The sequence below is a fragment of the Xenopus laevis genome, chromosome 6S (genome assembly GCF_017654675.1).
Source record: "Xenopus laevis strain J_2021 chromosome 6S, Xenopus_laevis_v10.1, whole genome shotgun sequence".
NCBI classification, from domain to species: Eukaryota; Metazoa; Chordata; class Amphibia; order Anura; family Pipidae; genus Xenopus; species Xenopus laevis.
Window position 1 is genome coordinate 122,891,662 of NC_054382.1, and position 27,914 is coordinate 122,919,575.

The window sequence follows — 27,914 nt, forward strand, 5'->3', positions numbered from 1 at the left end:
TTTGGTTATTGAGACTTTTATTAGAAAATTTATATATAACACAGCACCAACTATTTTCATGAACAATTATTGTCGATAAGCAATGGAATAAAAAAACGACTAAAATGCATAACATGAAAAACCAGATTGTCTCTATTTAAAACATCGAACGTATCTACAAGGGATCTTTATACAAAGGGGACTGGGGGCGATTAGACAAAATAAGAGTCGCAGAAGGGAAGATGGTTCCTGGGGAGGGGTCAAGTCATCATGATTAAACCAAAGCCAACTTAGGGAGAAAAGAAACAGTAGTAACCGCAGATCATTTCCAAGTTCACCTTCTTGATTGACTCAATAGTTGCCAGAAATTAGATGTTTGGAGATGACACTGTTACGGTTACCAGTCCCAACAATATGTAGGTCAGAACTAGGGGTGCACCGAATCCACTGTTTTGAATTGGGCCAAAACGCCCCATTTTGGGATTGGGCCGAAACGCCCCATTTTTGGGATTGGGCCGAAACGCCCCATTTTTGGGATTGGGCCGAAACGCCCCATTTTTGGGATTGGGCCGAAACCCCCCCATTCTGGGATTGGGCCGAAACGCCCCATTTTTGGGATTGGGCCGAAACCCCCCCATTCTGGGATTGGGTCGAAACCCCCCATTCTGGGATTGGGCCGAAACCCCCCCATTCTGGGATTGGGTCGAAACCCCCCATTTTGGGATTGGGTCGAAACCCCCCATTTTGGGATTGGGCCGGGAATCCCCATTTTTGGATTGGGCCGAAACCACCATTTTTGGATTCGGCCCAAACCCCCAATTTTGGATTCAACTGATTCCCCCCAATCCTTTGTGAAAGATTCAGCTGAATACCAAACCGAATTTGAATTAGGGGTCTGAAAGTGAAAACATTTTTTACTTCCTCGTTTTGGGATAAAATGTCACGTGATTTGCATATGCAAATTAGGATTTGGTTTGGCTGGCCAGAAGGATTTGGCCTAAACCGAATCCTTCTGAAAAAGGCCAAATCCCGAATCGAATCCTGGATTTGGTGCATCCCTAGTCAACAGAATTAGAGGGTTAATGAAAGAGCAAAAACATGGCGCAAGACAGAATTTGGGAGTGAAATGTTGGGGACGAAACCTTGTTTCTCAGACAGGAGTGTGCAGTATTATTTCATGGCAAGTCATTGCTCAGCAATCGCATGATATTATGGAGAGGGAAGAGAATCCTACAATGAATAGAGACAGAAAGAGAACAGAGACATGACAGACATTTAGGAAGCTGCAGAATATGTAAATATACAGACCAGGAATACAAGGGGGAAGCCAAATGTTTAAAGGGAGAACTATTGCAAAAATTGAATCTAAGCTTCATCATACTGAAATAAGAAACTTTCTGTACTGTTTCTGAAATAATCAAGTTTATCTTCACTATTCCTCTCTCAGCATCTGTTTCTCTTCATTCTGTCTTCATGCAGCAGTTGGGTGTCAGATATTCATTGACCGTTAGATCCAATATATCTTATAGGAGGGCTCCTTTCCTAGCAGATGTATCAGAGCTCACTCAAATAACTGATTCCAGTACAAACAAAATCTAACAAAATAACTGTCTTTTGCACAAATCCTGCATGTAGAGAGACATGATGTCTGGTGATTTTAATAGAGTGAGCTCTAATACATCTTCTAGGCAAAAGGAGCCCCCCTATAAGATATATTGGATCTAACTGTCAATGAATATCTGACACCCAACTGCTGCATGAAGAGAGAATGAAGAGAAACAGATGCTGAGAGAGGAATAGTGAACATAAACTTGATTATTTCAGAAATTATGCAGAATATTTAATTAATTGTATTTAGAAAGTTTCTTATTTCAGTATGATGAAGCTTATTCAATTTTCATTTTAGTGAGTTCCCCTTTATTTTTCTGTGAATTTGCCCAAAGTTTTCTCCCTCCGGTGTTTCTCATTTGATACATTTGTAAGTATCAGCAGTGGAATGTCAGCAAAGATTTATAGAGACACATTTGTAAAGTGAACGAGCCCTTTAATGACCAAATTATGGAAAACACAGCTGAGTCCTAATTTATAATTGTTCTGAATTCTATAAAATGTAGATTTGGGTGGGGGGGGGGAGGGGTTCAATCTGATGGCTCCAGTATATTTTCTTATTTCACACTTTTGTTTTTTTTGCATGAATAAGACAAGATGATTGAGGCTTTTATAGAGCACTTCTTTAATGTATGAAATGTCCAAAGGTCGATATATTTACACATTTTACATTGACGACTATAAATAGGGACAACAAGGAAAACACAAGAGGAAAGCAGAGAGGTTTTTTTTTTTAATCATTAAAACGAGGGATCCTAAAAAGCAAGTAAACCAAGCATTTGGGAATTAAGAACCAGATAAAGATAAAATTTTTAATGGGATGCTCTTGAAGGAAAAGGTATAATAACAGGGGGTGCCAAATGTTAGCGCCTCCCCCCCAGCGAATATAATGGCTTTACCCAAGAACCTGGGAGGTGCCATTGCTGAAAAATGTACCAGTCAGAGGGGTATTTCTCTAAAAGCCCCAACTGGGATCATTAGTTCTTCTTCTGGCATCTGATCTGTGGCCCCCGGCTGGTTGCCCATGCGCAGAAGAATAAGCCACTTTTCACTTATAAAATCGACTTTTCACTCTACTTTGCATGTGCACATGGCCCGGGCTATTATGCACATGGCTTGGACTATTATGCACATGGCTTGGGGGAACTACTGCAGCAGCCTGGGGCCTTCAGTAAATGATTATAATACTCCGGGAGGTGAGCCGGTAATTATACCTTTCCTTCCCTTTAAATAATAGAGCCACTTGGGATTAAAAAAAAATATATATATTTTTTTTCCAGTGGGTATTCAAAAAAAAGACACTCACCCACTAGGACATCAGCCAAACATGCCTCTCTTCTCATATTTAAATTTTAGATACAAAAGTGGACAAAATATAAAATGTACATTTTTTAATATTTAGGTGCAGCGTAAAAAAAAAAATAAATTTAAAAAAAATCCCCGGGAGGGAAAAGAAAGCTGCTTTAAGATCAAGCTAAGACAGAGGTTCTAGATATAATATTACACACAACTGTCATGAAAGTCGCACGCGCACTTACTGTTTGTCAAACTGTCGCTCTCATACGCCGAGGTCCCGCGGATTCTAGAACTGAACGTTAGGAATAAAACCAACCCGCCCCACAATTACAGCCCATAAAAACAGAAGAGTTTCACTTAAGGTAAAATAAAAAGACAAACTTTGTACATAGATTAAAACAACCAAAACCATTAGCCGGGGGGAACTACCAACAGTAAATGGAATAAGCCAGTAGGTTGGTGTGGGAGGAGCCTATATATATTACACAGCTCCTGCGAGTTGCTCCAGCAAGGCCCATGATGATTGGTGCTTGGAAGAAACTTGCTCTGGACTGGTCAGACTATGTGGAACCTCGGTCCTGGGGTCGCAATGATGTCGCTGTAAGGCTCCTCCTGGGTCAGCTCGATGGCCTGCTGCTTTTTAAGGACCAGGAAGCTGTAGAATTTGGCGGCGGCTTGCTTTCGGTTTGTGTTTCTGCACAGGTCAAGCAAACTGATGGACTCGGCTCCTGTTTTAGCAAGAACTCGCTGCAAAAAGAAAGAATTAATAGAAAATGAGAGATGAGATCAGTTTGAGTTATTTTGGGAGTGATTGGAGCGTGCGCAGGAGAAGCGGAGTCCTGGTTACGCACAACTGCTCAGGCTGCCACAGGCTTCAGGGGGCGAAAATACCCGAAAGAATGGCAACATCCACGTTAATTCCTCTGCGCGGAAGAGGCTTCTTTTTAACTAAGGCACAGTGTAGAGAGGGAGAGGGCAGGAAGTTAAAGGGGGCTTTTATTACAAGGAGGGTTTAGTTCTCCTTTAAGTCTACTAGAAAATCATGTAAACATTAAATAAAGCCAATAGGCTGGTTTTGCTTCCAATAAGGATTAATTATATCTTAGTTGGGATCAAGTACAAGGTACTGTTTTAATATTACACAGAAAAAGGAAATAATTTTTAAAACTTTGGATTATTTGGATAAAATGGAGCAATATCTCCCTCTCTTGCATATCTATACACCTCCATCCATCTCCCTATCTATGTATCTCCCCCTCCTTCTCCCTATATATCCATCTTTATCCATCCTTCTCCCTATATATCCATCCTTCTCCCTATATATCCATCCTTCTCCCTATATATCCATCTCTATCCATCCTTCTCCCTATATATCCATCCTTCTCCCTATATATCGATCTCTATCCATCCTTCTTCCTATATATCCATCCTTCTCCCTATATATCCATCCTTCTCCCTATATATCCATCTCTATCCATCCATCTCCCTATATATCCATCTCTATCCATCCTTCTACCTATATATCCATCTCTATCCATCCTTCTCCCAATCCTTCTCCCTATATATCCATCCTTCTCCCTATATATCCATCTCTATCCATCCTTCTCCCTATATATCCATCCTTCTCCCTATATATCCATCTCTATCCATCCATCTCCCTATATATCCATCCTTCTACCTATATATCCATCTCTATCCATCCTTCTCCCAATCCTTCTCCCTATATATCCATCCTTCTCCCTATATATCCATCTCTATCCATCCTTCTCCCTATATATCCATCTCTCCCACACACGTATATATTATATATAAGCAAAGGAATTTAAGCCCATATAAATTTCAGTGAAAAACATCTTTGTATCAATAATCAGCAAGTGACTGTGCTTTATTGTAGGACGTGAAGCAAAACTTTTGAAGGAGGCAACAAGAGCAGAAGTTGAACAAAGGCTACGGTACCTGAAGACCATGGAGCATCTGCTGTGTTCTCTTATTCCACCGCCTCTCCTCTTGATCCTGCTCAGTCCCTGTGGCATCTTCCTCCTGCAGCAACAAAAACAGCACTTAGAAAAACAGCTGCAAGCCCCAATTAATATTCATAACAAGCCAACTAGAAAATTAATTCATATTTCTCTGTATCCCAAGAGCGCCGTGCACTCTCGTTCCAAACTACCCGCTTATCTGATACACAGCAAATGGGTCTCCTGTCTTGGCCACTGAAAAATATTTAGCAGCGCAGATTCTTTACGGAGATGTTACACAAACACAGATGTTTGAGTCTGGCATGGAAGGAAGATTACACAGTACTATATTGTTTTGTTTCAGAACTGAGCCGAGCAATGGTGCAGTTTATTCTAACAGCTGCTCAGGGACTTACCTGGGGACTGGAGGTCACGTGTTAAAAGATACAGAAATCACAGAAGTGAAAAACTTGAATCAAATTTGATTAAACTCTAATCAAGTTTTTTCTCTGTAAAAAACTTGAATGTGAGGAAAGCAATTAACATCTTCAAATGAGTCACTGACCTCTCCCATTGACTTATACATGAATTCAGCAGGTTTTGGGTGGTCGAATTAGAATTATTCCCAGTTTAAAGGTTTGTTAAATCTCGAAATTCAAATAGAGTTTGCATTATCCCTAATTCAAAATTTTTGGGTCTTGACCAAAAAATACAATTGAAAATTCACATTTTACTACATGAATTGCGATTTGTTTCCACGAATCAAAAAAAAAAAAAAATTAGGTTTTCCTAGATTTCTAAAAAAGCGCTAAAAATTCTGAATTTATTAAGTGAAAAAAATGCAAAACTTCGCCTGGGCAAATTTATCGAGATGCTACAGAAGTCACTGGGAGCAGCGCTGATCCTACTGGACCATTTTTAATTCATTCAGAATAAATATATATATGAGGACGTCTTAAATTAGGAGCCAAAACGTCGAAATAAAGATTTTTTTGTTTTTCTACACTTTAAAGGAGAAGGAAAGGTTAAAACGAAGTAAGCCTTATCAGAAAGGTCCATCTAAATATACCAATAAACCCTCAAAGTAATGCTGCTCTGAGTCCTCTGACAAAAGAAACACTGCATTTCTTTCCTTCTATTGTGTACTCATGGGCTTCTGTATCAGACTTCCTGTTTTCAGCTTAAACCTCATTTCCCTGGGCAAGAGCATGCTCAGTTTGCTCCTCTTTCCCCGCCCCTCCCTTCTCTACTGTAATCTGAGCCCAGAGCAGGTAGAGACTCAGGCAGGAAGTGATGTCACACCATGTTAATACTGCAGCTCCTATCCTAAACAAACAGAGTTTCTAGAGCTTTTTATTCAGGTATGGTAAAACATTCTACAGAATAAATATAGCATTCTAGCTTGCACTATTGCAGCTAATCTATTGGCAATAAAATGCCTCTGTAGCTTTCCTTCTCCTTTAAAAAGACCTGGTTGTGCGGTTCTTTTTGCCACACATATATATATATTTTATATATATAATAAACAAGGGAAAGTTGTGCTCACCACTATTTTTTAAAACCATTAGGCGGGGGTGCAATGAGGCTGTGACCACAAAATACATATAGACAAATACAAGAGTCCTCTGCACTCAACCCATTATCAATATACTTAAGACAGCGATTTTTTTCATACTTAACGTTTGAATCTTTTCATAAATTCAATGACAATTGTAGAGTTTGCGAGATTAGCCGTGGCTTCAAAAACCTCAAACCGCTAAAATTCGACCTTTAATAAATAAGCCTCAAAGTTTCCCAAATGGCAAATAAATCTGTTTGGCACCAACCAGCTCCCCACTAGCAATTACCTCTTCTTCTTCCTCCTCATCTTTTTCCTTGTCCTTTTCTGGCAGGAGATTTAGCTCGGGGATTAAGTCACTGATGCTCGGAGGCTCTTCTGGTGGAAACTCTGCTGGAGGGGGCAGTGGAGGTGGCGGCATTTCAATCTGTGGTTCTGCTTCCTAATATGAAAATAGCAACACATAAATCACAGAGTTAGCAGTGATATTAAGCAAATGAAGCAGTGGTGCTGGTTGGACACTGTGCACGGCTGTGAGCTTCTGACTACTTTTCAAGTCCACTCAGGTTAGCAGAACAGCCAGTTTTTGGTTGATGAGCTGCGGTAGAATAAAGTCGGTTTCAATCAGCCATATTGCTTGGGGGCTGGGAGAAACACCATGTTACTACAGCAAAATCATGATCTAACAGTCAGCCCTTGTTTAAAACATTTATACACAGTGTTTATATGTATTGTTGCCCTGTATATGTTTTCTAACTGCACTTCTATCTGGTGGATGGTTGGTGTTGTACTTCACCTGGAAAGCTGCAGGTTTCCCATTTATGGATTGGATCAAATATATCCAAAAACAGGGTTTAAGCAATTCTGTGCTGAGGGAACCACTGACTATAACCCCAAAATGAATACTTGAGCAACAGATTTTATATCAATTTAAGTGGCATATCAAAGAATCTTGTCAAACTGATATATATTAGGGATGCACCGAATCCAGGATTCAATTCGGGATTCGCCAGGCCGAACCAAATCTGAATCCTAATTTGCATATGCAAATTAGGGGTGGGGAGGAAAATTAAGGAAGGAAGTTAAAAATATTTCCCCTTTCCACTCCTAATTTGCATAGCAAATTAGGATTCAGTATTCAGCCAAATCTTGCGCTAAGGATTCGGGGGTTCGGCCGAATCCAAAATAGTGGATTCAGTGCATCCCTAATATATATTTAAGTAAATATTGCCCTTTTACATCTCTTGCCTTGAACCACCATTTTGTGATGGTCTGTGTGCTGCCTCAGAGATCACCTGACCAGAAATACTACAGCTCTAACTGTAACAGGAAGAAGTGTGGAAGCAAAAGACACAACTCTGTCTGTTAATTGGCTCATGTGACCTTACATGTATGGTTTATTTGTGTGCACCGTGAATTATACAATCCCAGGGGGCGGACCTTATATTTTTAAAATGGCAGTTTTCTATTTGTGATTGTCCAATGGCACATACTACTAAAAAAGTATATTGTTATGAAAATGGTTTATTTACATGAAGCAGGGTTTTACACCTGAGCTGTTTTATACAATATATTTTCATAGAGACCTACATTGTTTGAGGGGTATAGTTTTCCTTTAAAGTACGTAACATACGTTCAATGAATAGGGCTTGGGCTAAACCGACGTTTTGCCTAAAACATTCTACTTCCTCTTCCCAATAAGCACATTCAAAACAAAACCGGCAGCCCACTGAGAAACCTCTTTATAACAAGATGGCCTGTGTGGCACAGCCTAATGGATGGGGGGAGTGTGGTCAGGAGGCCAATTTGGTTCTTTTTTGCAGGAGTTGAATGTGTTTAGTTTCACTTACAAATATGCCCTGTTTAGCGCACAAATAAAGTATAAATATTAAAATAGGCAAAACGTATGTCCATTCTGCTGAACTAATGTTGAAAATGGGATATACTGACCCTTTAAAGGGGTGGTTCACCTTTAAGTTAACTTTTAGTATGTTATAGAATGGCTAATTATAAGCAACTTTTCAACTGGTCGTCATTATTTTTTTTTTTTTTTTATAGTTTTCGCCTTCTTCGGACTCTTTCCAGCTTCCAAATGGGGGTCTAAAAACAAATGCTCTGTAAGGCTGCAAATGTATTGTTATTGCTACATTTTAGAACATCTTTCTTTTCAGACACTCCCGTTTATAATCCTGTCTCTTATTCAAATCAGTGCATGGTTGCTAGGGTAATTTGGACCCTAGCGACCAGATTTCTAAAACTGCAACCAGGAGAGCTACTGAATAAAAAGCTAAATAACAAAAGCCACAAATTATAAAAAACGAAAACCAATTTTAAATTGTCTCAGAATATCACTGTCTACATCATACTAACAGTTAACTTAAAGGTGAACAACCCCTTTAACATACAGCACATCATATACAGACTCAAGCAGGACAGTACCTGCATCACAGGCATTGGTTCTGGTTCCATTTGCATGGAGTCACGTTTTACTCCTTGTTGAGGTGGAGGGGGTGGCATTATGGTCTCGTCCAAATGAGTTCGACTACCCTCCATCAATGACTCTTGCAGACGACTAGCTTCTTCCAAGATTGGTTGATCTAAAAAAATAATGTAATGTAAGTTCACTAGGGGTTGAGACTTTAGGGAAAACAGCAACAGCAGGACATGAGTATGAGAACAAACCAATAACATCTTGATGACGAAGTTCTTCTCTTGGGACTTCTGGATTCTCAAACTCCTTGAGGAATTCATCAAGATTGTCTGCTTCACCCCCTTTCCTTCGCTTTCTGAGCTCATCGGGAACAAGTGGTATAAGACAGCGTGTAAACAGCTAAAACAGAAAAACAGATGTATGACAAATAAAAAGGTAGAAAATGAAACCCACGTTTTCATTTATTGTATGGTTTCTGCATTAAAGGGGAAGCAGGGAGGGGTTACTATGTAGGGTAGTAAGTAGTGGGTTTTATTATTGGGGTGGGGTTTAGTTCTCCTTTAAAAGAACTATACAGAAAATGAAAGATACCTTAAGTAACCGGGTGTTCCATAATGGCTGTGCAGGCAATGAAAACAATTTCTCCACACCACCAGTCTCCTTCCACATCATCAGCTTCTTCGTAGGAGGTGCCAAATCCAGTGTAGTAACAATGTCCGAGTAATCGCTGAGTTGAGCACGAATAGTTTTGCTGTCCAACTCTTTAACACTGTCCACAATCAGTTTCCTCTTCCTTTTAGCCTTGGTCTCCTTGACTGAACAGTAAATGAGATATTTTATGTAGAAGCATTGGCAGATCCATACAGCAGAAAATCCTTACTGGGGAGAATGCACCCAACAACAGTTACTAGAGGAATGATTAAAGGGGAACTATCGCAAAAATGTAAATCTAATATAAGATTCATCATACTGAAATAAAAACGTTCTAAATACAATCAATTAAAAATTCTGCATCGCTTCTGAAATAATCAAGTTTATCTTCACTATCCCTCTCTCCGCATCTGTTTCTCTTCATTCTGTCTTCATGCAGCAGTTGGGTGTCAGATGAATGATCCAATATATCTTATGGGGGGTGGCTCATTTTGCCTAGAAGATGTATTAGAGCTCACTATTAAAATCACCAGACATCATGTCTCTCTACATGCAGAATTTGTGCAAACGGCAGTTATTTTGCTAGATTTGGTTTGTACTGGAATAAGTTATTTGAGTGAGCTCTAATACATATGCTAGGAAAGGAAGCCCCCCGTCCTTATAAGATATATTGGATCCAATGGTCCTAGCATTTCCTAGCAGATGAATTAGAGCTCACTCAAATAACTGATTGCAGTACAAACAAAATCTAATAAAATAACTGCCTTTTGCACAAATCCTGCATGTAGAGAGACATGATGTCTAATGATTTTAATAGAGTGAGCTCTAATATATCTTCTAGGCAAAAGAAGCCCCCCTGTAAGATATATTGGATCTAACTGTCAATGAATATCTGACACCCAACTCCTAAATTAATACAGAATGAAGAGAAACAGAACCTGAGAGGAATAGTGAATATAAAGTTGATTATATCAGAAACAGTACAGAAATTTTAATTGGTTATATTTAGAAAGTTTCTTATTTCAGTATGCTGAAGCTTATATAAAATTAAAATTCTTGTGATAGTTCCCCTTTAAGAATTAAAAATTGAGGTGGGTGGGATCTTCTCTATACAATTCCTGCCCGAGCTATAGAATTAAAGGTAGATCTAAACATACAATGACACAGTGGAGTTGGGTTCTCACAGAAACCTACCTATACAGAGCAATGAACCAATGGCATGGCAATGATGGACAGGTAAAATAAACTAAATCAGCTACCTCCATGGTTGCATTTATGGCTTTGCTGAAAATACTTTTTGCAACGCTTACCTGTGATATCAATGGGCTCCAGTGCAAATGCTTCCTGTTCATTAGAAACCAGGGTTGTTTGATCAGTCATGGTTGGAAGAGGCTCCACTGGATCCACAGAATCTGGACTATCTGGTGCTCCCACTGCAACAATCACAAATATCACAAAGTGTACTTCACAATGCACTAACTCTGGTAGCTTTTAAAAACAAGGGGCTGGTTTACCTATATACTGCAAGTGCTAAATTGCCCAAGTGCAGCTTCACATATCAACCAAATTAATTTTGAATGATCTATTGCAAGTTAGAAAACAAAGCAAAGAGTTGATAATAGTCGTTATGGAAAAGACAGTCACCCGTAAAGTCTGTAGCACCTACTTGAAACATTGTCATCATCATCCAGATCATCATGGACAGGCTGGTCGGGCATCGCAATACCTTCTTCAGGCATCGCAGGAGGGTCATCAAAGATTCCCCCTGCATCATTGCTTAGAAGTTTGTCATCTGCAACAATAAAAATGAGTGTGTTAAGCTAAATGAAGACAAATGGTTATTAATTTGCAGTTTGTAACGGCCCCTTTTTAGTGCAGGCTGAGCTAGTATAAGCTTATATAGAGGGTAGTACTGAAAGTGCCAACAAAAATAACTACCCTGACAGGTAGAAAATTGTATCCTGAACAATTTGAAAACAGATAAAAAAAAACACCCCGTAAAATATACATATATCTATAGCTCTCACTCTGTACATCTCAATCTCTCTCAATCTATACATCTCACTCTCTCTCTACATCTCTCTTTATATCTTTCTCTCTTTCTCCCTCCATGTCTCTCTCTCTCTCTCCCTCCATGTCTCTCTCCCTCCCTCCCGCCCTCCATGTCTCTCCCTCCCTCCATGTGTGTCTCTCTCTCTCTCTCCCCGTCTCTCTCTCTCTCCCGCCGTCTCTCTCTCTCTCTCTCTCTCTCCCCGTCTCTCTCTCTCTCTCTCCCCGTCTCCCCCTTTGGTATTTACACACCTAGTATGCCTCCATCATTTCCCTCTCCAAAGTTGTCATCTTTGTATTGGTCATCATATTCCAGGTGGTTACTCTTCTCATTTAGCTGACTGGTACTCTGTTCAGGCACCAGCAACAGATTGGAAGCGCTGGTCGTCAACATGTCATCTTCATAAGCGCTGCCTTCTCGCATCATCTCTTGGTCGTCCATGCCAAAGTCAACTGAGCAGTGATATTCACATATAAAAGGTTATGCTAAAGAAAAGCAATAAAGACATACACAGAGGCAACTAACGCAACCCTTCTAGTTATCGTTTCATATGTTTCCACTATGTAAACAGACAGGCCCAATCAGGCAGTTAAGGTGATATTATAGATAAGCTTCTACCCAATCAAGACGAATGTCTGCCTTTAAATTGATTCTGTGCTACAAAATAACTCTGCAGTTCTGAAATATGTTATAAAAAGGCAAAAGAATTACTTACCAAAATCATTATCTTGCAGGATATTAATGTTGCTAACTTCTTCCCTCATTGTAATCTCCTCAACTCGACTTTGGTTCAAGCTAAACTGCTGAGCCACATCAATGTCACTTTAAAATAAAAGAACAAATGGTAAAAGGACACATAAACCCCTTCCACAAAAAATGTAATCAGTGAACAGCCTCTTTGACATCATTAGATAACGGTCATTCTGGTTATTAAAAGGCTAACAGTGAGGCTGCAGTATCCCCTTAATCACTTAGAAATCCTTCTCCTCCTCTAACCCACTTGGCCCCTCCCGAAGGAATTCGCTTTGGCTGTTGATTTAGGAGCATGCTCAGTTCTTCTCAGCTCAGATTACTAAACACACCCTCCAGTCTAACAGCCAATGAAGATATAGCATTGCTGGTTCCCATAGAAACTCTAGCTATCTGATATTTTTTTTCTCCTAACCACTTCTCCTGAGCTCATCCTAACCATTACAGTGCTCAACCCCAGCAGAACTTTTAATCAAAGTATGTTGTGCCTATATAAACCTGCATTCTGCATTGCATGAACTTTACAGCAAACATGTCCTGTTTGCAGATGTCAATGTTACTGATGAGGCAGAGTGAAAATGGCCTCCGGGTGAAAGCTGCTATTTGTTTTAGGAAAATGTGATGGCACTGGCAAATGGAGGGGGTATACGCAGTACAAATGATGTGGCTTGGGTGGGAAGATACGCCCAACTTATATACATGGCAGGAAAATGTTGCCTTTAGATGTGCTTTAATTTACGTTGTATCTATAGATCCAATGGAGTGTGTGTATCTGGTGCATGTTAGCAGCACAATAATATGACTGATACCCTATAACCAGCTTTGGAAATTTCCCTAAAGTAGTAGTAGTAGTAATAGATGTCAAAGGCTACAATAATTTGGTGAATTTCACAGCAAGTTCTTGGGAAATATTAAAACGAGACTTACTCCAGATCAGGTAGCGGCTGATCAAAGTCATGGAATTCCTCAGGCAGAGTAATGGCATTGTATGCAGCCTCTCTGTTTTCCTCAGGTAAATCCACAACACCTGTAACAGTTTACACAATATTGATTTAAAAAAATATTCAGGTATGAAAAATAAAAAAAGTGGTGGAACAGGTTTCTCATGTAAGAATGTAAGCTAGCCGAGACAAGTCATCCACCAAATGTTCCCGGCTTGTAAAGGGGTTGTTCACCGTCAATCACTTTTTTCACTTCAGTTAGTTTCAGATAGTTCACCAGAAATAAAGACTTTTTCCAATCACTTTCTATTTGTGACAGTTTTTGTAATATTGAAGCATAATGTTTCATTTTTCACCTTCAAAAGCAGCTCTGGGTGTGTCGGTGACTAAATGGATACATTAGTTGAAACATTTGTTATCTTTGTTCCTGCTGAGTAGAATCCCTGAGTTTCATTAAAGGCAGCTGTTTTAGATATTCGATTTTTTAATAAAATAATCTCCCAATTGAATTTCGAGCATATGCGAATTTATTAGAGTTAAAAATAAATAAATAAATAAATCACATGAATTCGATATTAAACCTTTGATAAATGGGCCTCCTAGGGGGCAAATTTATCAAGGGTCGAATTTGAATTCATGTGCGTTTTTTTTAAACCCCTATGAACTCGAAATTCGACCATTTATTCGAAATTATAAAAATCAAAATGTTTTTAAACTCTGGTGAATAGGATCCACCAAAAACGCAAATCGAATACGAGTTTAAAAAACTCGATTCAAGTTTATTCTCCGAAAAAAACCTTGAATGTCAGGAAGGCTGCAAACATCATCAAACTGATCCCTGGACGTCTCCCATTGACTTATACAGCAATTCAACAGGTTTTAGGTGGCGACTAGTCGAATTCTAGTTCTTAAGGGGCCAAAGTATGATGAATCTCGAAAATCTATTTTTTTTTTTTTTTTTTTTTTAAATTTGTCAGTTTTGGCCATAAAAAAAAAAACTTGAAATTTGAATTCAAGCACTGATAAATCTGCCCGTAATGTAGCAAATTGTAACAGCTCAGAATCTGCTCCTGGATGACTGAACTGCCAGACTGAAACAATAGAGACTGAGGGGTCATTTATCAACAGTGGGAAAATTTGCCTGTGGGCAGTTACCCATGGCAACCAAATTGTTGCATTAATTGTTCTACTTGCAGCTGCTTGGAAAAAGCCAAGCACTGATTGGTTGCTATGGGTTACTGCCCACGGGCAAATTTGCCCAGTGTTGATAAATGAGCCCCAGGGACATCAAAAGTTAAACTTAAATTTTGGGAAAGCGGTAAAAAATAAAATATGGAAAGCGATTGAAAAAAGTCTGTTTATGGTGAACAATCTGAAAACAAATGAACAGAAAAATTTTTTTTAAAAAAAAAAGTGTTTGGAAGGTGAACGACATACAAACTTAAAAGTAAAAATGTAAAAGAATTGTACCAGGACGGAAAGCCATCTTAATTTTGATGAAAGCTTCATTGCAGTCAGCCAGGAGATACTTTGCTTTCCGGTGGTAGATCCTTACTACTCCCAAGAGGAGATGCCCAGAAGTCCGCAGAGCCATTTTCACCTGAAATACACACAAATCACAGAATTTGCCAGGTAGTTTTATAAATAAATCTGTTAATGAAACTAGGGATGCAACAAATCCAGTATTCGGTTCGGGATTCGGCCAAACCCTTGGGCATGGCCAAACATAATCCTAATTTGCATATGTAAATTAGGCGTGGGAAGGGAAATGACGTGACTTTTTGACACAAAACAAGTAAAAAACATTTTTCCCATCTTTGCCTTTCCCGCCCTAATTTACATTTGCAAATTAGGATTTGGTTCGGTATTCGGCCAGATCTTTCACGAAGGATTCGGCCGCATCTTTCACGAAGGATTCGGCCGCATCTTTCACGAAGGATTCGGCCGCATCTTTCACGAAGGATTCGGCCGCATCTTTCACGAAGGATTCGGCCGCATCTTTCACGAAGGATTCGGCCGCATCTTTCACGAAGGATTCGGCCGCATCTTTCACGAAGGATTCGGCCGCATCTTTCACGAAGGATTCGGCCGCATCTTTCACGAAGGATTCGGCCGCATCTTTCACGAAGGATTCGGCCGCATCTTTCACGAAGGATTCGGCCGCATCTTTCACGAAGGATTCGGCCGAATCCCAGAAAGCGGATTTGGCACATCCCTAAATGAAACTGACCAACATTTACTAAAAAACTGCAACTATTTGGAAAATATTTAAGGACAGCAATAACTTAAAAACCCAGCTTACCTTAGGGGAAATAATACTCTCCACACTGCTTTCCAGGTTGCACTCAAACACATGAGCTTTGGTGAGCTTCTTATCCCAGTGGGCCGCCAGCCAGATTTTGGCCAGCGGCCCACGCTTACTGAGGACAAAGTGAGCGTAAAACATTTTCCTTTAACTTTAAAACCGGGGTTGAACCTGTAAATTATAAAAAAAAAACCTGATAAATAAAACTAGAGACTAAAGGAAAGATTTCCATTATTCATAGTTCAATAAATACAACAGATGTATGTCTGGAGGTCTCTTCTATAAAATCAGCCTACGGAACCCCTTTGAAATTTGTTCTCAGACCACAAATTAAAACTTAAAGGGGAACTATTGCGAAAATGAAAATGTAATATAGGCTTCAGCAGACTCAAATAAGAAACATTGTAAATATAATCAATTAAATATTCTGCATCGTTTCTGAAATAATCAAGTTTATTTTCACTATTCCTCTCAGCATCTGTTTCTCTTCATTCTCGCTTGATGCAGCAGTTGGGTGTCAGATATTCACAGTTACATCCAATAAATCATATAGGGGGGGGCTCCCTTTCTTAGCAGATGAATTAGAGCTCATTCAAATAACCGATTTTAGTACAAACAAAATAACTGCCTTTGGCACAAATTCTGCATGTAGAGAGACATGATGATTTTAATAGAGTGAGCTCTAATACATCTTCTAGGCAAAAGGAGCCCCCCTATAAGATATATTGGATCTAACTGTCAATGAATATCTGACACCCAACTGCTGCATGAAGACAGAATGAAGAGAAACAGACACAGAGAGGAATAGTGAAGATAAACTTGATTATTTCAGAAACAATGCAAAATGTTTAATTGATTGTATTTAGAAAGGTTCTTATTTCAGTATGATGAAGCTTATATAACATTTTCATTTTCGTGATAGTTCCCTTACTCGGGTAGATTTAAGCTGCAGATTCAGTCGCTTTAAGGCTGTGTTGGCAGGTTTGTCATTCGGATAAAGGGATACAACCAAAATGATTAAACGGGTCCAATCACAGAAACGATCAATACCTCTTCACAGTAACATCTGTACACATTTGTTTGCTCTATGGAGAAACATATAATTGGCCTTGTACTCGACTGCATTTGCGCATGGCCAGCTTAAGTTATTGGCAGGAGAATAAAGTTAGGTTGAGGCAGCACACAAACTATTTGTATCTCAATTTCTATAAGAAAACCATAACTATATTTGAAATATAATGAAGAATCCAGTTTTTAATCTTACAGGTCTATAATTGTCAGGTTGACAATTAAAACTGAAATATTACCTTTCCATTCATCTAAATCGCCGGCGGATGGCAATCAGATCGCTTTGTGTTCCTAAATTGCCCTCATGAGGAAACTTCAGGCGACTTTGGAAAATGAAGTTATCCGAGTGCCATCCCGCCGGCGATTTAGATTCTAGCCATCCGGAAGGCTGCCACTATTCCAGTCAATATCGGTGTAAGTAAAGCCCCATATTAAAAAAAGTTTGCTCCAACATGCGGCCTTTCAATTTGCAACAGAAGCAGAACCTCTTCCTCTCGTTAGATGAAGTAGAGACCTGCATGGGTCTGTTTTTAAAGGAACAGTTCAGTGTAAAAATAAAAACTAGATAGACTGTGCAAAATAAAAAATGCATCTAATAGTTAGTTAGGCAAAAATGTAATGTATAAAGGCTGGAGTGACTGGATGTGTAACATAATAGCCAGAACACTACTTCCTGCTTTTCAGCTCTCTAACTCTCAGTGACTATAAGGGAGCCCCACATGGGACATAACTGTTCAGTGAGTTTGCAATTGATCCTTGGCATTCAGCTCAGATTCAAAAGCAACATTTATGACCCATGTGTCCACCCCCCCTAAGTCTCTGATTGGTTACTGCCTGGTAACCAAGAGAGTTGAAAAGCAGGAAGTCGTGTTCTGGCTATTATGTTACAAGTCAAAACCACAAATAAAAAATAAAAACTAATAGCAAATCTTAGAATATCAATTTCTACATCATATTTAAAGGTGAACAACCACTATAATATGGCAACCCGTCACATATAGTATGTATGCATGTACGTCCTCCAATATTTCCATCCATTAATCCCAGGCATCATTTTTACACCAGAGAAATTCCTTCTGCTTCACAAGTGTGTTCAATGACAGCACTATAATGGTCAGCAAGAAAAACCACCCAAGCATTTTCTGACCCAGATTATCTCCCTGGGGGCCCCCGACAGCTGGACCTGTCAGGGTTCATTTGAAAAGGAAGGGACCAGATCGGAGATTAAAATGGAACACAATATTAAAGGGGTGGTTCACCTTTAAGTTAAATGTTATAGATTGGTCAGTTCTAATATAACATTTCAATTGGTCATTTTTTTAAAGTTTTTTAGTTATTTGCTGGCTTCTTCTGACTCTTTCCAGTTTTCAAATGGAGGTCACTGAACCCATGAACAAATAAATGCTCTGTAAGGCTACAAATTAATGTTATTGCTACTTTTTATTACTGATCCTTCTATTTATATTCCAGTCTCTAATCCAAATCAGTGCATGGTTACTAGGGGAATTTGGACAAACTGGACAGCTGCTGAATAAAAAAGTAGGGATGCACCGAATCCACTTTTTTGGATTGGGCAGAACCCCTAATACTTCGCGAACTGAATCCTAATTTGCATATGCAAATTAAGGATGGGAAGGGGAAAATATTTTTTTACTTCCTTGTTTTGTGACAAAAAGTCACGCAATTTCCCTCCCCGATCCTAATTTGCATATACAAGTTAGGATTCAGAAGATCCAGCGAATCCTGGATTCGGTGCATCCCTATTAAAAGGCTAAATAACTTCAAAACTACAAATAAAAACCAATTGCAAATTGTCTTCGGAATATCACTCTCTACATCATACAAAAAATCTAACTCAAAGGTGAACAACCCCTTTAACTTTCCAACTTCTTGTCTTCCTTTCCCTTTGGGATAAAGTCATCTACAGTCCCACCACCAAGTTCACATACAAACATCTATCCACATGAGGTACAGCCCATACCCGCTAAACAGAAATATAGCTCAAACCTTTGTAATTATTGATAACATTTTTATAATGTAACGTGTTAACATTTAAGCAAGATCTGCAGGGTGCTTGCCTCCCAAAGTTTGTATAATGAAGTTAGTGACCTGAACTAAGAAACAGCCAGAGTGCTTAAGGTGCAAATTGAAGAGCTGCTGAATAAAAAGCTAAATAATTCAAAAACCACAAATAAAAAAATTAAAGCAAATTGTCTCAGAATATCACGCTATTCATCATACTAAAAGTTATCTCAAAGGTGAACAACCCCTTTAAGCAAGGCACTTGTTTTAAGTAGATTACCTTTTTAAAGGTAACAACATTGTGAAATGCTTAGAGAACTACAAATGCCACTTGTCCTTTTTATCTCTACTTAAAGGAACAGTAAAGCCAAAAAAGGAAGTGTTTTAAAACATCATGTAGTGTTGTCCTGCACTGGTAAAACTGATGTTTGCTTCAGAAACACTACTATAGTTTGTATAAATAAGCTGCCGTGTAGCAATGGGGGAAATTGAAAAAAGGCTATGGCACAGGTTAAATAGTGGATAACAGATAACACCATTATGTTCAACAGAGTTTATCTGCTATCTGCTGTGTAACCTGAGCCTTTTCTCCTTTGAATGGCTGCCCCCATTGCTCCACAGCAGCTTGTTTATATAAAATATAGTAGTACTTATCTGTTATCTACTGTGTATCCTGTGCTTGAATGGCTGCCCCCATGGCTACACAGCAGCTTGTTTATATAAACTATAGTAGTACTTATCTGTTATCTACTGTGTATCCTGTGCTTGAATGGCTGCCCCCATGGCTACACAGCAGCTTGTTTATATAAACTATAGTAGTACTTATCTGTTATCTACTGTGTATCCTGTGCTTGAATGGCTGCCCCCATGGCTACACAGCAGCTTCTTTATATAAACTATAGTAGTACTTATCTGTTATCTACTGTGTATCCTGTGCTTGAATGGCTGCCCCCATGGCTACACAGCAGCTTGTTTATATAAACTATAGTAGAGTTTCTGAAGCAAACAGCAGTTTTACCAGTGCAGGGCAACACTGCATTATATTTTTACTACTTTAAACTGTTTAATTTTTTGATGTTATGGTTCCTTTAAAGCCTATGCGAACATGAGCCAACTAGCCATCGTGACAGCAGACCTGCAGCAGCCATAGTTATTGCTTATTTATACAAGCCATAAAAGTTTAATGGGGTGGTTCACCTTTGCATTAACTTTTAGTATGATGTCAAGAGTGAAGTTCTGAGACAATTTGCAATTGGTTTTCATTTTTTATTATTTGTGCTTTTTGACTAATTTAACATTTATTCAGCGGTGATTTCCCACATTAGGACCTTTTTCTTTTTTTTTAAATTTCTTTCTTTATTATTTTTTTTCCACACAAAAAAGAAAACAAAAACAAATTAAACAATACACAAACAAAAAAAAAGGGAAAAAGGGGTACAGAAAATAAATACAGGGGGGGGGGGCATTGGGAGGGTGATGTATTAATCTTAAATCCCACAGTTCATAACCACTTGAACATTTGTCCCATATTTGTTCTCCCAACATAGTTTCTTTTGCTTACTGCTACTTTATTCCCCTCCTATTTTTCCATTTTGGTCTAGTGAATCTCTGAATCTGTGCCATGGGGTCCAAATCTTCCAATAAGTTGCACTATTACTGTGGTATATATATGTTAACTCCTCTAGCTGTCTTATTTCTTCTACTGATCTCATCCATTCATTGAATGAAGGAGGTTCCTTGGATTTCCAATGTTTTGGGATTAAAGATTTGGCTACTTGGATAAGGTAAAAAGTAAGTATATCATCTAATATCTTGTGGTTCTCCAGATTTACATTTAGTAACAGTGTTACGTGATCTTCTATCTGTACATTGACTGATGTGATTATTTTTATGCTTTCTAAGATTTGTTCCCAATAGTCCTTCAGTTTTGGGCAGGTTAACCACATATGTAGATGATTTCCCACTTTATCATTGCATCTCCAACACCCGTATTGCTTTTGCGGGTATATTTTATTTAACCTTGCTGGGGTTAAATGCCACCTTGTAATTATTTTATAGATTGCTTCTTTCATTTTTGAAGCCCTGGCCTTTTTGTTTCCTTGCTTAAAAATATTCACCCACACTTGTTCTGGTATACTAACTCCCAGTTCCTTCTCCCAGGAGCGGCAAAACGGTGGTAATTTATATTCACCTGAGTGGAGGAGGATATCGTATACCTTTGAGAGAGGTTTAATCAAGTCTGGGTCAGTTTCTATTATCTCTTCCCATTGTGTTAATGGTCTGTCCCAGTTTTTCTCTCTTTTCATATTGATAAAATAATATAATTGGTTGTATCCCCATATATCCCTAGGGTGTTTCCCCCACCTTTCTTGTAGTTCCTGTAGAGGTATAATCTTATCTCCTCTGATCAGGTCTCGAATTTTTGTGGGTTTTTCTTCCCATTTCTCCCACCTTTGATATGTTCCTCTTTCCAAGCTTGGGGGGTAGTTTGGGTTAAGCATCAATGGTTGTAATACATAAGGAGCCTGGGTCAGATGCAAATCTATTTTAATCTTATGCCATACTTTAAGAGTGGTATTTATTAAAGGGTGTTGTGTTATCATTTTGATCTTTCTCCACTTATCATCCCAAAGTGCATTTTCGATTGGGTAGTCTCCCCATTCTTGTTCAATATAACTCCAATCTTTTTTCCCTTTTTTCGTCGTCCAATTTAATATTCTAACCAAATGTACAGCAATATAGTATAAATATGGGTCTGGAGCCGCCATCCCACCCTTCTCTTTGGGGTCCATTAAGATTTTATAGCTAATTCTTGCTTTTTTCCCATTCCATATAAACCTTGTAATCAACGATTTTAGTTTTTTAAAAAATGTTTGCGGTAGGTCTATTGGTAAAACTTGGAATAAATATAATACTTTTGGTATTACGACCATCTTTATAGCTTGTAATCTTCCTGTCCACGACATTTTGATTTTTCCCCAATTATCTATTGTTTTTTGTAAAGAAGTTAACATAGGGATGTAATTATCTTGATAAGCCTTCTCCATGTCCCCACATATATTTACTCCTAAGTATTTGATGGTAGAAAGCGACCACTTAAATGGGAAGTTTTGTTTAATCTGCAGTGCGGTGTCCTCTTTCACATTTATGTTTACAATCTCAGATTTAGAGTAATTAATTTGAAAATTTGAAAATTCTCCAAATATCTTCAATAATCTTATCAAATTTGGTAGGGTAATTAGAGGGTTCGTTATATAAATCAATAAGTCATCAGCAAACGCTGCAGTTTTATATTCTTTGCCCTTTATATTCACTCCCACAATATCCTGATTGTTTCTTATATGTGAAAGCAATACCTCCATCACCATTAGAAACAGAGTAGGTGATAGAGGACATCCCTGTCTTATTCCATTAAATATCTGGAATGACTCTGAAAGTGTTCCGTTTATTTTTATTTTAGCAGTCGGTCTATCGTATAAGGCCAATATTCTCTGTCTCATATGCTCCCCAATTCCAAGATTAATCATTGTTTTCTCCAAGAATGTCCAAGATATTCTATCAAATGCTTTTTCAGCGTCTGTTGTGAGCAAAAGAGTTGGAATATTAAATTTTTTTGTATACTGTATTATAGATATTGTTTTTGCTAAGTTATCCTTTACTTCTCTTTTAGGTACAAAACCTGCTTGATCCTGATGGATTATTGATGGTAAGTATTGTTTCAGTCTATTTCCTAATATATTGGCGTATATTTTCATATCGTTATTTATTAAAGATATGGGTCTATAACTTGAACATAGTTGAGGGTCCTTATCTTGTTTTGGGATGATCGTGATATGTGCTTCCTGGGCCTGAGCGTGGAACCCCTTCTCATCAGATATATTATTAAAATATGATTGTAATAGAGGTATTAAATCAGTTTTGAATACCTTATAGAACCCAGCTATATACCCATCTGGACCTGGGCTCTTTCCCGGGGGCAGGTTGTCAATTCCTTCTTCAATCTCTTTATGTGTAAAAGGCCTTTCTATCTCAAGTGCCTGGTCTTCTGTAAGTGGTTTCAATTTTGCCTCTTTGATAAATGTTTCCATTCTTTCTAAATTAGATAAGGGTTGATTATTCTTTTGTATTCTATATAATGTTTGATAGTGTCCCAAAAGGTCCTAATGTGGACCGAAACATTGGAACATTATAACGTGTGTATAAATAAAAACACATTATTTCATGAAAAAAGGAGAGTGCTGATCCAGGAATGAATTATTCCATACACCAAATATACGTTTGTTGAGAAAGGTCCAGAACAAGACCGAAACGTTGACAATAAATGTTTAATTTTTTAACTGCATTATGAAGTCCTGGAGTGAGTCAATTTTGGGAACCTATTATTGATATATGTGACAGCACCCAGGCATGAAGAGAACAATCTATTGGAGTGCACGTTGCATCTGACCTGCTGTACTTATGGACCCTGAATGATATCCCAGTATTACATGGAAACAGAATTGTATTGCAGCCAATCGCCTGTACCATATGAGGATGAGTCTCTAGGAATGACAACCGGATATGGACACGTCTATGAACCAAGAATGCTACAAGCTGTCAATATTAATTCTGTAGAATGCAGCTGTAACAGAGTATGATCCCAAGTAACAGCGGGAAATGTCAGTTAAGCAGGATCAGGGTCGGATGGGAAGAAACTCAGTGGGCCCCACAGCTCAGACCCGATTCCCATGGCCCATTGATAATTACCTGACCTCCCCAAGATAATAGTAGGTGCCTTGGGAAGGGCGGGGGTTGTTCAGGGAATAGAGCTCTGATAACCGTCACTTGCCAGCAGACTTTATGAAACCCCGATGGGAGCTGGGGGTCGCTCAGTATAGGCAAATAATTGCCAGGCAGGGTAACTGGTACTGATTGTTCAGATCAAACTCCAAATGATGAGCCAACTACTGCATATAAAAGGCACATTCAATTCTAGAATTAGCCAAAATTTAAGTCTGCCAAAACAAATCACATGGAGGTATGTGTGAGGAGAGGGGCATAATGAAACTTATTCATGTATATATTATAAATAAATGGCGCACTGATCAGAAAGTCTATCATAGCTTTTCACCTGCGGCCCAATATCTGAGTGAGACTCAGAGTTCCCTGTATAACTCAGCCTGCAGCCTTGTGACTTTATATGGTCACAGAACAACCCCTCAGTGACTTCTAATATCCTTATCATTTACAGTAGGGGGTACATTATCCCTTATAATACACAAGTGATACTCAGAGTTCCCTGTATAACTCAGCCTGCAGCCTTGTGCCTTTATATAGTCACAGAACAACCCCTCAGTGACTTCTAATATCCTTATCATTTACAGTAGGGGGTACATTATCCCTTATAATACACGAGTGATACTCAGAGTTCCCTGTATAACTCAGCCTGCAGCCTTGTGCCTTTATATGGTCACAGAACAACCCCTCAGTGACTTCTAATATCCTTATCATTTACAGTAGGGGGTACATTATTCCTTATAATACATGAGTGATACTCCGAGTTCCCTGTATAACTCAGCCTGCAGCCTTGTGCCTTTATATGGTCACAGAACAACCCCTCAGTGACTTCTAATATCCTTATCATTTACAGTAGGGGGTACATTATCCCTTATAATACACGAGTGATACTCAAAGTTCCCTGTATAACTCAGCCTGTAGCCTTGTGCCTTTATATGGTCACAGAACCCCTCAGTGACTTCTAATATCCTTATCATTTACAGTAGGGGGTACATTATCCCTTATAATACACGAGTGATACTCAGAGTTCCCTGTATAACTCAGCCTGTAGCCTTGTGCCTTTATATGGTCACAGAACCCCTCAGTGACTTCTAATATCCTTATAATTTACAGTAGGGGGTACATTATCCCTTATAATACACGAGTGATACTCAGAGTTCCCTGTATAACTCAGCCTGTAGCCTTGTGCCTTTATATGGTCACAGAACAACCCCCCAGTGACTTCTAATATCCTTATCATTTACAGTAGGGGGTACATTACCCCTTATAATATATGAGTGATACTCCGAGTTCCCTGTATAACTCAGCCTGCAGCCTTGTGCCTTTATATAGTCACAGAACAACCCCTCACTGACTTTAGAAATCACAATATACAGTTACACTTCAATGTTACACACCATGGTTTCATGCTTTAAAACATTTTTGTGGTGCTGCCAATAAATACAGTAGAACCCCAATTTTACGTTTTTCAGGGGACCAGAGAAAATGGTGTAAAATCCAGGAAAATGTAAAATCAGGGAAATGTATTATGCATAATATATAGGTGGGAGAACAAAACGAAGGAAAACTTAAAATAATGGTGTGTAAACAGAGTTTCTACAGTCACACATACTACATTTCCATAGCCCACTTTATGGGTTAGTTGAAAAGAAAAAAAATAGGGGGTTCTACTGTACCTGGGGAGACATATTTGCCAACATAACACTATGGGGGGGGGGGGGACACTGAGGAGACAGAGTGCTGTTACTTTTCACCTAATCCCATAGAAGGGCAAACCCTACAGACACACAGTATAAAAGCAGAGCAAACTAACAACACCTGCCATTCATAGGCACAGCTGGAAGGCACTGTCACATGGACCACCAAACTGTATAAAGGGGAACTCCAACAAAAATCAGTTTTTTTTTTTTTTGCATAACAAAAGAATTTGCTGGTCTGAACAACTTACCAATGCGGTTGAAGGGGTTGTTCACCTTTAAACAACTACTTGTTTTCAGATAAATCACCAGACTTTTTCCCAACAACTTTCTATTTGCGACGTTTTTTGAACATTGAAGCGTAAAGTGTCATTTTTTTCACCTACTAAGGCAGCTATGGGGGGGGGGGGTCAAAGACGCTGTAAATAGTGGTGTGCGGCCCAACTCGATACACGCGGGTCGGCCGGTTTCGGTCGACCTCGCACTGCTCCTCGCGAGTGGGCAGGTTGAGCTCTTCTCCTGCTCTCCCCGACCCGCCACCTTCAAATGCTGGCTTCCGGTTTTATAGTCTTGCGTCTGCTTGCCCCGCCATCAGTGGGGCTGCACGGGTCTATATAAGGACCCCGAAAGTTAGGGTGCAGGCTGGGTTAGGGTCGGGTGCGGGTCAGGAAAACCCTGACCTGCAGATCACTACCTGTAAACTGTTCTAAATTGATACATTTAATGGATACATTTCTTATCTTTGTCCCTGCTAAACAGAATCTCTGGGTTTCATTACAGGCAGCTGTTAGATTTGATACAATAGTTGCAGATACTCCAGAGATGCTGCTGAGAAATGTATCAACTAAATGTTGTAAAATTGTAACAGTTCAGAATCTGCGCCTGAATTACTGAGCTGCCAGACTCAAACGACAGACAAATTCAACTTTAAACTTAGATTTTGGAAAAACAGTAAAAAAATAAATAATGGAAAGTAATTGAAAAGGTGTCTTTATTTCTGGGGAACAATCTGAAACCAACTGAACTGAAAACTGTGTTTGGAAGGTGAACATCCCCTTTAAATTTGTAAAAGTTTTTTTTCTTTTGTGCATCATTATTAGTTGGTGTCTTGATTTGCTCTGGTTGTGACTGGAGAAAGACTTGAGCGGAAGTGACTGCAGGTCCCAGCACTACATTCATTCAGGAGTCTGTAGAGAAGCGACACAGTCTCTCTGCTTCTTCCAACACGAATAATGTTCATCATTTACACGTTGTGCTGAGCGTTTATTGCAAAGGGCCTTTTCTATTTGAAGCTGAAGAAGAAGCAGCGAGGGGCACAGACCTGTGTGTGTGAGCCTGAGGTCTGGGGCGGGAGAGGGACAGAGGGTCGGGGAGGGAGAGAGAGAGACAGAGGGTCGGGGTGGGACAGAGGGTCGGGAGAGGGACAGAGGGTCGGCAGAAGTAATGGCGCTACAGGTTGTAGGTCCGTGTGAATGTAACGTTCCCATTGCTGTGAGTGAGGGAAGTGTAACACCAGCTTATCCCTCAGTGTCTGTACAACAACAACAACAACAACAGCCACCTGACTATGAAGTGACAGGAGTTGCAGTTCTACTCTGAGCCGCGGCCTACCTCTCCCCGCCATATTAGATGCACAGCTCGTCTTTACACACTCCGCCCCGATATCCCAGTGCTCCTCAGAGCAAAGCTAAAAAATCTCTTCCCCGCTACTCACCGCCGTGCCTCGGTCCCCCTCCTCCACCACCGGCCGCAAATCGGTTCTCCCCCTCCTCCAAACTCTCTCCAGCCAACAAGATGGCGACCTCGGCCCCTTCCTGCCGCCCAAAGCGCGCATTCAAATCCACAGGATGTTTACAGATGAAACCGAGAGACGTCTCACCATAGAGAGTTACAAAGGAAGGGATAGAGTGGGCGGTCGGAGGACGCTCGACGTCGTGGGCGCGGTCAGGTGAAGCCAATCGGAAGCCATTTTGGTGCAGGGAATGGGTATTCCACATTCCATTTGTATTACCAAGAAACGAAGAAACGGCTCGTCATTTTTTAAAATTCCTTTATTTAAAGGGGTTATTCACGTTTGAGTTTACTTTTAGTATGAATTTACTCAATAGCAATAACAATAAATGTGTAGCCTTACAAAGCATTTGTTTTTAAGATTTGTTTTAAGGAAGCTGGAAAGAGTCAGAAGAAGAAGGCAAATAATTCAAAAACTATAATAAAAAAAAAAGAAAAATCAAGACCAATTGAAAGGTTGCTTAGAATTAGCCATTTTATGACATACTAAAGGGATTATTTACTAAACAACGAATGCCAAAATCCCGTGTTTTTTAGTATAAAATCTGAATTTTTAGTGGAAAAAATAAATTCACAAATTTCTCGGAAAATCCGGCATCTCAGATCTGCTGAGGTTGCATATAAGTCAATGGGAGACGTCCCACAGATTTTTTTGATATGTGCTGTGTTTCATGCAATAATAATAATGCAATTTTAGGTTTTCGGGAAAAATCTGAAAAAAATCTGAGTTTTCAGGTGTAAATTCCATAGAATTAATACTTTTTTGGATTTTTTTGGATTTTTTCCAATAAACAAAGTGTATTAATAAATAAGACGAAAAAACCTGTGCGGATTTGGTCAGAGTCTTTTTCTGAAAATATTGAGATAAATTCAGACTTTGGGAAATAACCCCCTAAATGTTAAAGGGATACTGTCATGAGAAAAAAAAAATTCAAAATGAATCAGTTAATAGTGCTGCTCCAGCAGAATTCTTCACTGAAATCCAATTCTCAAAAGAGCAAACAGATTTTTTATATTCAATTTTTTAAATTTG

General features: G+C 39.2%; 1 protein-coding gene across 1 annotated transcript; it reads right to left on the minus strand.

Moving 5' to 3' along the window:
• rad21.S (RAD21 cohesin complex component S homeolog) lies at window positions 1–26,904 on the minus strand. The gene is given in 14 exon segments (NM_001095565.1): window positions 1–3,630; window positions 4,840–4,923; window positions 6,689–6,841; window positions 8,839–8,996; window positions 9,082–9,229; window positions 9,422–9,645; window positions 10,792–10,914; window positions 11,148–11,273; window positions 11,783–11,983; window positions 12,247–12,353; window positions 13,209–13,308; window positions 14,693–14,822; window positions 15,525–15,698; window positions 26,805–26,904. Coding segments are annotated over 13 exon segments (1,890 nt in total). The 5' UTR covers window positions 15,669–15,698; window positions 26,805–26,904; the 3' UTR covers window positions 1–3,438.
• Between the last annotated feature and the right edge of the window lie 1,010 nt (window positions 26,905–27,914).